Source organism: Eptesicus fuscus, chromosome 13 (genome assembly GCF_027574615.1).
Source record: "Eptesicus fuscus isolate TK198812 chromosome 13, DD_ASM_mEF_20220401, whole genome shotgun sequence".
Classification (NCBI taxonomy): domain Eukaryota; kingdom Metazoa; phylum Chordata; class Mammalia; order Chiroptera; family Vespertilionidae; genus Eptesicus; species Eptesicus fuscus.
Window position 1 is genome coordinate 44,356,538 of NC_072485.1, and position 13,387 is coordinate 44,369,924.

The 13,387-nt window shown below is 39.4% G+C and overlaps 1 protein-coding gene across 1 annotated transcript; it reads right to left on the minus strand.

Moving 5' to 3' along the window:
• Positions 1 to 10,237: 10,237 nt before the first annotated feature.
• Positions 10,238 to 11,170, minus strand: LOC103302812 (olfactory receptor 52E8). Its single transcript, XM_008159874.3, has one exon. The coding sequence runs from the start codon at positions 11,162 to 11,164 to the stop codon at positions 10,238 to 10,240; it is 927 nt and encodes a 308-aa protein (XP_008158096.2). The 5' UTR covers positions 11,165 to 11,170.
• Between the last annotated feature and the right edge of the window lie 2,217 nt (positions 11,171 to 13,387).

Sequence of the window (13,387 nt, forward strand, 5' to 3'; positions counted from 1 at the left end):
AGCTATCACTCGAAAACATCTATACTAATAAAAGGGTACTATGCTAATTAGACCAAATGTCTTCCGGACAACCTTCTGGACATCCTTCTTGACAAATCCAGGCACAGGGAAAGCCACCCAGGGTCCCAGGTGCCTGTGGCCGACCTGGGCAAAGCTGCCCAGTCCTGGGCATTTGCAGCTGTGGCCATCCCAGGTGAAGCTGCCATGGTCCTGGGTGCCTGCGGCCGGCCCAGGTGAAGCTGGCCCAGATCCTAGGTCCCTTAGGTGCAGGGGCCGAGGTAAAGGTGATTAGGGTGAGCAGGGGAGCAGTTAGGGATGATAGGGCAGGGAGGCAGAGGGGTTAGGAGCCAGCGGTCCCAGATTGTAAGAGGGATGTCCAGCCAGGCTGAGGGATCCCCCTCCCCCTGTGCATGTATTTCGTGCACTGGGCCTCTAGTTTGCTAATAAAAGACTAAGTAATTAATTATTAATTTTAACTCCTGATCAAAAGTCCTCGTGTTAGAAGAATGATGGGCATAATATGCAATAGAATTGTACACTTAAAACCTTAGACTTGTAATGAATTCAGGAGGCTTCCATGTAGGAGAGCATAAACTAAGACAGAAAGTAGGAAAAGAATCACTGCAAAATCTACCTAGCCCTTCATCCTACTTAGAATGAACTACAAAAGCTCAAGAACCACACTAAAACCAGAAATATTTCCTTGGGGTGTTCTATAGTACTGAGGAAAGGGGTACTTCTCTCTGAGATTAGAATTGTTCCTCATGACTGAGCAGGCCTAGTGCAGAAGCAGCTGCCATATGCCAGATATATGGCAACTAAAATAAGATCCATCCTCCTAATCCATACCAAATAAATTGAAGATGGATAGCTAAATAAATAAATTACATGATCTAGGGGAGAGAAAGAAAATTGTCTTACTTTTTCCAAGATAGACCCTAGTAATAGTAGAATAGTAAAAGTCAGATAGACTGAAAGAGTCAATAAGTAGCAATTTCCTCCAATAGCAATTTTTATAGGAAAGAAAAAGTGATATCATTTTAAACACTCACTATTTTTCAGTTGCTGTGTGTCTTACCTACAGCTTATATATTTAGTGCTAAAATTGCTTGCCAATATGGAAAACTAAAACAAAAGAGAATATGTACATAAACATGTTCTGATAAATCAGGATGGAAAAATTCATTATGATTTTGAAAAGCTATATACTATTTGGAATCTGAAGGTATTTAACTATTGAAGCTCTTCACCATAAGTGACAATGAAATAGAAACGAAATTTTTGATTTGGAAAAATGTTGAGAATGCTATTTTTATATTAAATACAAAAAAATCTGAAATAACCAGCAGCATGCATGATTAAGTTCAGTAGAATTAGGCTAAAAATGAGAATTAGAAATGGGAGGGAAGGATTTGTTAGGGAGTGAATGGGGGAAGGGAAGGGAAGAGGGAAGGAGGGCCGAAACCGGTTTGGTTCAGTGGATAGAGCTTCGGCCTGCGGACTGAAGGGTCCCAGGTTCAATTCCGGTCAAGGGCATGTACCTTGGTTGCGGGCACATCCCCAGTAGGGGGTGTGCAGGAGGCAGCTGATCGATGTTTCTGACTCTCTGTCCCTCTCCCTTCCCCTCTGTAAAATATCAATAAAATATATTTTAAAAAAAAAGAAAGACAGAGGGAAGAAGGGAGAGGAAAGGAGAGGAGAGAAGTAGGAAGTCAGAAGGAAGAGAGGGAGAGAAAAAGAAGAGGAGATAAATTCAACAATAACTCAACAAAACAATTTGCTTGACTGTTTGACTGTTTAGTTTTTCCTTTTTCTTTTCCTTATCATTAAAAGTAGACATACTTGTAAAAAAATGATAAAACACTAAAATATGTAGAATTACTTGAAATGAACATGCAATTATTTTGATTTATCACCTTCAAATTAATATTTATATTATACATAAAGTGAATGAGAGTATTAAATCAATATATTCAAGTCCAAACCTTCCCAAACTATATGTTCAAATACCTACAGGAGCTAAGCCTATTGACAACTCACCAAGTATAACCAGTATTGAAAGAATTCTGCAAATCTGACTAATCACTTCTCCAAGCATGTCTCAGCATCATTACTGTGGTTCAAGGAGAAAAGTTTACACTGGGATTGAAAGTCCTCTCCCTGACCAGGAGCAGCTGCTCTTCTTGGGCTCCATGGGATGAGACCATGGAAAACAATGAATTCACAAGTTCTCACCACAGGTTTATGAGCATATAAAAAGCACACGGGGAAAAGGAAACCTTTGGGACTTTCAAGTCTTTCCCCTTAGGTTCTCAACTTGCAAAAATTTCTCATTTTCTAACAATCCACAATTGCTCTCTTGTCATCAGTCCCATAAGGGTAGTGTCTGAGCCAACCTATAATTTTCCATCTTGTCACCAGGGTTGTTATAGTCTCTAATGTTTGTGTCACTTTTTTCCCAGAAAATTTTATTTACTTGATCTGGAAGTCACATTAGCAAGTGTGCACTTGTTTGTTTAAGATTAAGTATTGCTCAAATGTGTTTTGCATCTATAGGCCTTTCTCCCACTCCAAAGCTTATATTCTGAGTGCATAGATAATACTAAACACTAATACAGAAATATGCAAAAATTAAGTTTTTAAGTTATATGGTGCTAACTATAGAGATACAGAAATGCAGATAACCAGTACATCTTCCAAGCTTTAACTCACTTTCTTTCAGAAAGGAGTTGAAAGGTGGCACAATAGAAACTGCAAAGTAAGATAAAAACATATATTAATTGAGAACATTTCAGAAAGATTGGATGATGTGTGTAGCCTGGATAAGTATAGAATCACAGGAGAATGAATGACTTTTTTTGAGAAAGGATAAAAGGCAGCTCTTAAAGCTGTCAGCTGATAGCTGGCATGGCATTAACACCCTGACTATGGTGATGCCCACTGAAAACATACAACTTCACAAAATATGAACATCAGACAAGGTCACTCTGTGCTCATGATGATGTAGTTAAGTGAAAACAAGTCCTTTCCATAATCATGCCTGAGCAAAGAAAATATATATACTGCGCCCCCACCAAGAACTGTCCTCCCAGGAAATATGAGTGACTGGTCATTTTTATCAAACATACCTTTAGTCTCCACTCCATTCCTCTGATTTTTTACATATAAACTAGAGGCCCATTGCACAAAAATTCATGCAAAACTAGGCCTTCCTTTCCCTGGCTTTGCTCCCGGCCGCCCGGGACCCTGCAGTCTTTACTCCCAGCTGGAGCGCCACTCCTATAGCTCCCTCTGCCCCCACCCTTCCTGTCATAGCAGGCATCCTGACCCACCGGGCCATTCTGCGCCTGCATGTGCAAATTAACTTCCATCTTTGTTGGGTTAATTTGCATGCTCACTTCTGATTGGCTGATGGGTGTCACAGAGGTATGGCCAATTTGCATATTTCTCTTTTATTAGTGTATGCTAGAAACCCTATGCGTGAAATTTGTGAAAGAGGAGGTCTTCCTTCCCCCAGCTGCCGGCACTGGCTTCCCTCTGGTACCCTCACAGCCCTGGCTTCATCTGGAAGGTTGTCTGGAAGGACATCCAGAAGGACATCTGGTCTAATTAGCATATTACACTTTTATTATGTGAGGCTGTGTCCCGGGTCTGGGTGAGGCCGTGCGCCCCTGGATCTGGGTGAGGCTGGGTCCCGGGTCCAGGTGAGGCCACGCCCCTGGGTCTGGGAGAGGCCATGCACCCCTGGGTCCAGGTGAGGATGGATCCCGGGACCAGGTGAGGCCGCACACACCTGGGTCCGAGTGAGGCCACGCGCCCCTGGGTCCGGGTGAAGCTGGATCCCGGGTCCGGGTGAGGCCGTGCGCCCCTGGATCCGGGTGAGGCTGCGTCCCGGGTCCGGGTGAGGCCGTGCACCCCTGGATCTGGGTGAGGCTGGGTCCCGGGTCCGGGTGAGGCCGTGCGCCCCTGGATCCGGGTGAGGCTGGGTCCCGGGTCCGGGTGAAGCTGGGTCCCGGGTCCAGGTGAGGCCGTGTGCCCCTGGATCCGGGTGAGGCTGGGTCCCGGGACCGGGTGAGGCCGCACACACCTGGGTCTGGGTGAGGCCACACGCCCCTGGGTCCGGGTGAAGCTGGATCCCGGGTCTGGGTGAGGCCGTGTGCCCCTGGATCTGGGTGAGGCCGGGTCCCGGGTCCGGGTGAGGCCGTGCGCCCCTGGATCCGGGTGAGGCTGGGTCCCGGGTCCGGGTGAGGCCATGCGCCCCTGGATCCGGGTGAGGCTGGGTCCCAGGTCCGGGTGAGGCCATGCGCCCCTGGGTCCGGGTGAGGCTGGGTCCCGAGTCCGGGTGAGGCCGAGCCCCTGGGTCCAGGAGAGGCTGTGCCCCTGTGTTCGGGTGAGACCTAACCAGAGGGAGTCAGACCTGCATTACCACCATTTGTCCACCATCCAGAGCTGAAAAATCAGTGCCGACATGTACACATAAGGAACTGGTGGACATTGAAATTGTGTCTCAAAAGAACTGTTGGTCCAGAAAGAAACTTATTACAGACTGATTCATTTGCCTGTCAGCATAACTATTATTGCTTGTCTCACATTCGGTTCTTATAAGTATATTTCTAGTAACACATGATCTCACTCATCTAGGGGAAATGATGAACAACATAGACTGATGAACGAGAACAGACCCAGAAACAAGGAGGCATCGATCGGACTCTCGGGCCTCAGAGGGAGGGTAGGAGAGGGTGGGGGTAGAGGGGAGAGATCAACCAAGGGACTTGTGTGCATGCATATGAGCCTAACCAATGGTTAAGAACAACAGGGGGGTGGGGGCATCCGTGAGGAGGAGTGGGGGATGGGAATGGGGGGATGAGGACAAATATGTGACACCTTAATCAATAAAGAAATTTAAAAAAAAAGAATAGTGCCTTGGTTTGGTTTGGTTTTGATATTTAAATAATGTATTAGTTTAATTTCTAATTTATGAAGAAAAAAAGAACAGTGCCTTTGATGTTATAATTAAGAATACTTAGCATTAACCAAAGATTTTCTTTCATGTGGTCTTCTAAAAGTTTTAAGTATTGCCTTTACAATGTCTGTCATTTCTTGAGATATATGTTTAAATACTATTATTGAAGTGTACAACTTCTAGGAAAAAGCATTTCACTAAGTACCAACACCAAACAGATTAAAACAACAACAACAGAATATTGCTTGTAATTCAGAAGCCACTCCATATCAGCACCCAATTACTACTACTTGACATTTAACACCATACCAGGTGTACCAGTTAATAATGCAGATTTTGTGATCAAAGAAAACATGATAACTTCAAGAGAAACATCAAAAGTGCTTTATTCAAAGTAACATCCATCACTAGCTACACATTTCCTCCATCTTTCAGGTAATTTGTGGATACTGTCCCAATAGAACTTTTCTTGTTTTGAGGGAAACCATTCAGATACCCAATTTTCCACTTCTTTGTACATTTTGAAGTGCTGCTCAGAAAGTGCGTGTGCCATCGATCGGAACGTATGGTTATCTGAAGGAGCAAGGTCTGGTGAATACAGCAGATGGGTTAATACTTCCCAGGCAAGATCTTTTAACGTGTCTTCAACTGGTTTTGAAGTGTGTGATGGTGCATTATCATGAAGCAAAGTTACTTTGCTGTGTCTTCTGACCCATTCTGGTGGCTTTATGATCAAAAGCGTGGTTCAAATTAATTATTTGTTGTTGGTAGCGATCAGTACCAGGTGTACTGGTTACTAATGCGGATTTTTTTCAATAGCTGGAGTTACACTGATATATATTCGATTTGATATGTACCTGTACATGTCAAATCGCAAATATCTCAACACATGTGTAACTCCACAGCTGTTTTCAATCTACTAAAACAACATCACTGAATGAGAAGTTGGGAAGAGATATACACACGGGTCTCTCTTGAGCCAAAATGAGCTGGGTCCAACATGTGTATCACTTTCTATAATTCTTAGCAAATAGTTTGAAGAAATTGGGATTATATGGCTTTTGAAACATGTCTTAAATTAGTTTCTCTGAGCTATCAGATTGAGAGAGACATTAAAAACTGTAATGGGCCATAGACACTTTTCAAAAGAGAACATTCAGAAAGCCAAGAGACACATAAAAACATGCTCAAAGTCACTAATCATCCAAGAGGTGCAAATCAAAACAACAATGAGGTACTACCTCACACCTGTCAGAATGGCTATCATCAACAAATCAACAAATGACAAGTGCTGGAGAGGATGTGGAGAAAAAGGAACCCTTGTGCATTGCTGGTGGGAATGCAGACTGGTACAGCCACTGTGGAGAACAGTATGGTGTTTCCTCAGAAATTTAAAAATGGAACTGCTATTTGACCCAGTAATATCACTTCTAGGAATATATCCCAAGAAAACAGAAACACCAATCAGAAAGGATATATGCACCCACCCCTATGTTCATAACAGCATAATTCACCATAGCTAAGATTTGGAAACAGCCTAAATGTCCTTTAGCAGATGAGTGGATTAGAAAACTATGGTACATCTACACAATGGAATACTACGCTGCTATGAAAAAGAATGAATTCTTACAATTTGAAGCAGCATGGATGGAACTGGATAGCATTATGCTAAGTGAAATAAGCCAGGCAGGGAAAGAAAAATACCACATGATTTCACTCATTTATGGATAATAAAGAACATTATAACCTGATGAACAAAAAGATAGATACAGAGGCAGAGAAGCATCGAGCAGACTCAAATTACAGCAGAAAGGCTGGGGAGTGTAAGGGGGGGAGTAAGAAATCAACTGAAGGACTTGTATGCATGCATATAAGTATAACCAATGGGCACAAGACACTGTGGGAGTGGGGTAAGGGCATGTGCCATGTGCCGGGGGTAGGGGAGGCCGGGGGAAGGTCAATGGGAAGGGGGGGGGGAGATATATGTACTACTATTTGTAATACTTTAAACAATAAAAAAAAACTTATTTCAGAAATGGATAACGCCCATTTCAAGGACCAGATCAGCCAACCACTCAATTTTATCTTATCTAAAAGACAAATTACACTTATAGTTGCAAAGATACCTCTCGATTTAAAAGCTCTGGCATCAGCATTCTGAAACCATGCATTTCTCTATGAAGTTATTCTTGTTTCTCTATACCAAATGTACCAGTTCATAATGTGGATTTTTTTCAATAGATGGAGTTTCACATATATATGCGATTTGATATGTATACTGTTTTGTTGTATTGTTTTCTCTAATTACAAAATCCGCATTAACCGGTACATCTAGTAAACTATGGTTCCTTACAAGGAAGCAAAGCAGACCTGAAACCATTTTCTCTTTCTTCCCTGGATGGCCCACAGAAAACAATGACTCTAAGGATAAACAATAAGGACAAATCCTTGGTATTCATTTATGTGAATCTGATTTGACAATTCAGCTCTTGTGTTACCACTCCTTTTTTTTAAATGTCAGAATAGATATAATATTTTTCTATCTGGCTTATTTGCTGTTTATACTTATAATTTGTTCATTCTAATTGCTGCACAGTGTTTTACTATTTAAATATATCACACTTGCTTTTCAAATTCTACTACTAATGTACATTTGAGCTGTATCAGTTATTGATTATTGCATATAGTGCTTCTGTGATCATTGATGCATCTTCAGATGGCTTTATGCAATGCTTTTGTTGGGATATTCCGAGGAGCAGAATTTTGGTCATAGAATATATACACGATTATTTTCTGAGATATTGCTAAACAATTTTCTAAAATAATTTTAGCAATTTACCTTTCACTGGAAATATATGAAGATTTTAGTTGCTCCAACATATTGGCTACTACTTAACATTTTTCATTTTATTCATTCTGATCAGTACATAGTTGAACTGCTTAGTGATTTTAAATGTATTTCTCTTCTGGGTAAGAAAATAGAGCAGCTTTTCATGTTCATTAGAAATTTGGATATCCTCCTTTGCGAAATCTCCATACAAATCCTTTGCTAATTTTTCTATGTATGGTGTTCCTTTTTCTTATAGAATTATAGGAGTTCCTAAATATTCTGTAATACAAGTCATTTGGCTTGCCTATTCTCTCCATTAATGGTAGATTTGATTAAATATGATGAGCACACAATACAACATACAGATGATATATTATAGAATTGTATACTTGAAACCAATATAATTTTTTATTATGAAGATATCTTTATTGATTTTAGAGAGAGAGGAAGGGGAAAAAAGAGTGAGAGAGAGAGAGAGAAGCATTGATGTGAGAGAGAAACATGGGTGGGTTGCCTACTGTATGTACTCTTTCCGACCAGGGATTAAACCTGCAACCTAGGTATGTGCCCCAATTGGGACTCGAACCCACCAACTTTTGGTGTATGGGACAATGCTCCAACTAAATGAGCCACCTCAGGGTACACAAGAACAGAGGAAAGAAAATGAAGAAGCACATCATCACTCAAATATTTCCTCTCAGAATTGACACTAGTCAGGTTACTTCTACAAATACTTTATTTATAACAAGTCCCATGGCCAACTCTAACTGCAAGAGGCTGGACACATAAATCTCTCATGTTCCTCAAAAAAAGAGAAAACTGAAAATTCCAGTAAGCACAAGTAATGTCCAACTTAAGTATGCCAAACAAATAATTTTTATTTTCATCCTTTAATTATTAAAGTTGTATATTCTTCCTCAAAAGTCCTCAGACAATTTTTTTCTTACTGTGATTATTTCATCCAAAGTCTCAAGTTGCTGTAAAATGTCATTAATTTTCACATCTACTTATATCTGAATATTATATTATTTTTGCTTGTAAAGGGACCAATAGCTAAGCTCCTTTGTTGCCTATTTTGATGATTAAAGCTTTCTTACCTTATCTAGAGCCAAGAGTCTTTGACTATACTGGTTAGCTTGACTTAGTTAATTTGTCTGATGTCTGTTTATTAGATTTTGGTCTATTAGATTTTCTAAATACAAAAAGTAATAACTAAAGTTTGTGGATATTTTAAGCAAATATGATATATAAATATCTATGCTGTCTTATTTACAATATTTTGCTAGATGTAACTACAAGATTTAGAAGGCAATTGCTAATTTTTTAGAAGGCAATATCTATATTTTCTTGTCAGGAAGTAGAAATTCTATGCTCATAAATGGAAAAAATAAGAACTTTTAGGTTAAGTAAAAGAGATAACATAACTGGCAGACTATCTTGTATGTAGTTTCAAATAACAATTCCTTAATGGACTAGGTAAATAATTTCCATATGATTATTTTAGAAAGTGAAAACAAGTCAAATATATTTCTAGTTTTATGTGGATATCTTCAATATACTGGCTCAGTATTTGGAATACTTATTTAATATCATTACAAAGTTTCTAAAATGTTCCTCCCAAATATAAATTAATATACAATTCTAGGCATAAGTTTCTTATGACATGGGATTCTGTATTTTCATCTGCCTATCATTAATATTCATTTAATGAATATATATTTTATAATTATGCACAATTATTCCCTGTTCTATTTATTTTGTTTCTAAATGTATGCCTTCTTATCTTTCCGTAGGTGCCAGGAGCCAAAATCTGGATCACAATTTGTTATGAATAATTTTCTGATCCACTCTTTAATAGTATGAAATACAAATATTAAGAGTAACCACATCATAGAATTCACATACGAAATAGATGTGCTAAAATCAGCAAATTATTTAGAACAGTATATGCTAATGAGTTAAATAATGTCATTGTTATTAGTGTGGTAATTCTGGCACCAAAATTACCTACAACCCTGAGCAAATTTCATTCTGCAACTTTCATATTTCCTTTGGTGAATCAGAAAGTGGACCAATTTAAAAACGAACCTATTTAATAATCTACCTCCCACTAACAGCTGGATTTTCAGATGTATTATATAATAATTATATAATTATATATATGTATATAATTATATAATTATTATATAATATCAAGTTTTCATTTGGAAAGCTGTGACCATAATAACTACATAATAAGATTGATTATCAATATAAACATAAACCTTTCTAAAAGATGCAAACCTTAAAATTATAAAATTATCATCAATAAATTCATTATTATCCTTAAGATCAAAGGATTATTTGCCTTTGCTCCCTCCCTCCCTTTAAACCCCTTATAATGAGCATATAAAGAAAATATGAACAATAAAACATTCTAAGACTACCAATATTTAACCATCTTTTTAAAAAATCCTCAAAACTCGCTCCCTAATCTGCTTGGTCCGGACCCCATAGATTACAGGATTGAGAGCTGGTGGAACAACCACGTATAGATTGGCTAAGAGAATATGGACATATCGGGGAATATTATAGCCAAAACGATGTGTCAAGAAGGAGAAAAAAGCAGGTATGAAAAAGACTAAGATAACACCAATATGGGATCCACAGGTGTTGAGGGCTTTGAGTCGAGCCTCCCAGGAAGGCAGACAAAAGACTGCATAGAGGATCCTGGCATAGGAGAGAATAATTAGGAGCACATCCAATATTAAGAGAGAAATGTTGCCAAGGCCAAACATTATATTCAGTTTGATGCTGGCACAGGCCAGACGGGCAATGCCCATGTGCTCACAGTAGGTATGAGGGATGATATGATGCCCACAGAAGGGCAGCCTCAGGAGGAGAAACACCAGCGGGGCCACCATGTACAGGCTCCGCAGAATGGAAATGCCTGCAATAATGCCGATGACTTTGCTGGTGAGGATCATGGTATATCGAAGGGGTTTACAAATGGCAATGTAGCGGTCAAAGGCCATGGCCACCAACACAATGCTCTCCATAGCGGTGAAGAAGTGGATGAAGAACATCTGGGAAAGGCAGCTTTCAAAAGATATGTTCCTGAGGTTGAACCAGAAAATTCCCAGCATTTTGGGGATGGTGGCTGTGGACAGGCCCAGGTCGATGGTGTCCAACATGGCCAGGAAGTAGTACATGGGCTCATGGAGACTATGCTCAGTCTGGATCACAATCAGGACAGTAGCATTCCCCAGGAGGGCAACAAGATACACAAAGAGAAAGGGGAATCCAATCCAGACATGCATGTCCTCTAGCCCTGGGATGCCCATCAAAAGGAATGAGGAAGGATGGAACCGGGTTTCATTAGGCATAGACATCCTTCCTGCCACTGTTGTTGATTCTGCATATTGGTATTAGATAACATCTTCCCATGAATGATGCTTGCTCCACTTCTTCTTTTCTAGTCTCCTGGTAAAATTCAAAATAACTGTAATATTCATTTTCTCTCATTCAATGTTATTAAAACTATTCTGCCATCCTTACCTGGACATCAGATGGCTCCGGGAATCAAGCCAGTCCCACTCTTCCTCAGATCATTCCCATTCATAAAAGGTTGAACAAGAAGAGAGAGGAGAATACCAATGAAGTTGATATTCAAGGAACAGAAATATTAGAAGGTATTAGAAATAATAAAAGTCTTTGTTTTTTGTATTTTCTGGTGTTACATACATTGTATTTAATGTATATGAAATATACTTTAGCATATGAAATCCAACACATTATTTTATTGAGGAACTTGAAGACCATTTATATATGTATTTGAAGACGATTTATCTATGTATTAGATATACATATACTAGAGGCCCAGTGCACAAAATTTGTGCAATGGGGGAGGGAGGTCCCTCAGCCCAGCCTGCGCCCTCTCGCAGTCCGGGACCCCTAGCTCTTTACTACCTGCCTGCAGGGGAGGCAGGAGAGGATCTCATTATGGCTGATGCACTCGCCAACCATGAGCCCAGCTTCTAGCTGAGCTCCTGCATTGAGTGTCTGCCCTCTGGTAGTCAATGTGCATCACAGAAACTGGTCGTTCACCCACCGGTCATTCAGCTATTTGGTCGATTTGCATATTAGGGTTTTTTATGTAGGATATGCATATTTTTTACTGTGCCTATATCTTTGACTATTTGATCCTGCAATCAGAAGCCACAAATGTACTTTTGTTTATTCATACACATAAAATTGCATCACACATACAAATTCTCAGAAAACAATGTTTCTTACATGATTGAGTCAGAGAAAAGTCATACAAACATCTAGCATACATCAAGTGATTAATAACATAGTTTCCTTCTTAATTTGATATTCCAAAAGCCATCGTCATCCAAAATATTTTGGATCATGAATAAAGACAAGAAAATGAAGACATGTTGCACAGGGGCTTTTAAAGTTAGGACAAACTTTGATTTACCAGTGTAAAATATTCTAAATTGAAATGATCTCATTTTCCATTGAACAAACAAAAATTTAAATTAATTTAAGAAGCTATCTTGGGAAATGTAATCAGGGAAACTTAAAGAGTTTTGCATTTTTTTAGCTCCCATATTCAAGTCCATCTAACTCACTTATACATGGAAAAGGAGGTATTACCTTAGCTACCCTTCAGATTAGAGTTTAGTAAAGTTGTCCTCTATCTCAGTCTTGATGCTTTCCTGAATGTCTCCTTTAAGTACTAAATGAAAAAGGAGTTTGTTAAATGGTTCTTTATATAGTAACTAGCTTGAGTGGCAAAATCCTGGATTTATTTATCCTGAGTTCATATTTTAAGACAATCAAGAAAGAGAAAGTTATTTATTGGCTAACTTTCTAAGTTGAAGCAATTTTGAAAACAGTGTGGAAATGATAGTGTATGGGGCCAGTTGCCTGGAAATTGAGGGAGTTCATATTTGAGTGGTACCCATCAGAGATAGGTGCACAGAAAAAAGCCTCCTTTAATCCAAAATAGTACCAGCCTGTAGCAAAAAATGTGGCCCATCTGGGGCCTATTAGGAGTAGCAGAAAGAAGGGATAATTTGAGAAATTGGGTAGAAATTTGGATAGAAAATTTGAGTAAGACTTGGCCAACACTCTCGCAATGTGATGAGGGTGATATAAAGATGAAATTTTAATAAAATGTTGCATGATGGTAAAAAAAATACAGAAAATACTGTGGGTATGGATTAGCACAAAATAAACTTTATGTAGGATATTAAATGGATAAAAAATCAACTATATTTTACAAAGAAGCATAAGAAGTTTATTGCAGCTAGAAACGCACGTGTGTTTTAAAGAGAAACTAAAATTATCATGGGCCCTACCTTGAAGGCTGAGTTCATGGTTTGTCCTCTAAGAGTTGGACTCTGTGACCTGTGCAACCTTCTCTAGATTCTGGAGATTAATGGCTCTATCGTTCGGTGAAAACTGTCTGAGTCACTCAAATAACCTAGAGCAGTGGTCAGCAAACTGCGGCTTGTGAGCCATATGCAGCTCGCGAGCCGCAGTTTGCGGCTCTGTTGACTAATGAGTTTGCCGACCACTGCTAGGGAAAAACACTTAAAAACATT

What these genes read in the sequence shown, in the direction of transcription:
- LOC103302812 (XM_008159874.3), bottom strand. Translation starts at nt 11,164, where the DNA reads ATGTCTATGCCTAATGAAACCCGGTTCCATCCTTCCTCATTCCTTTTG.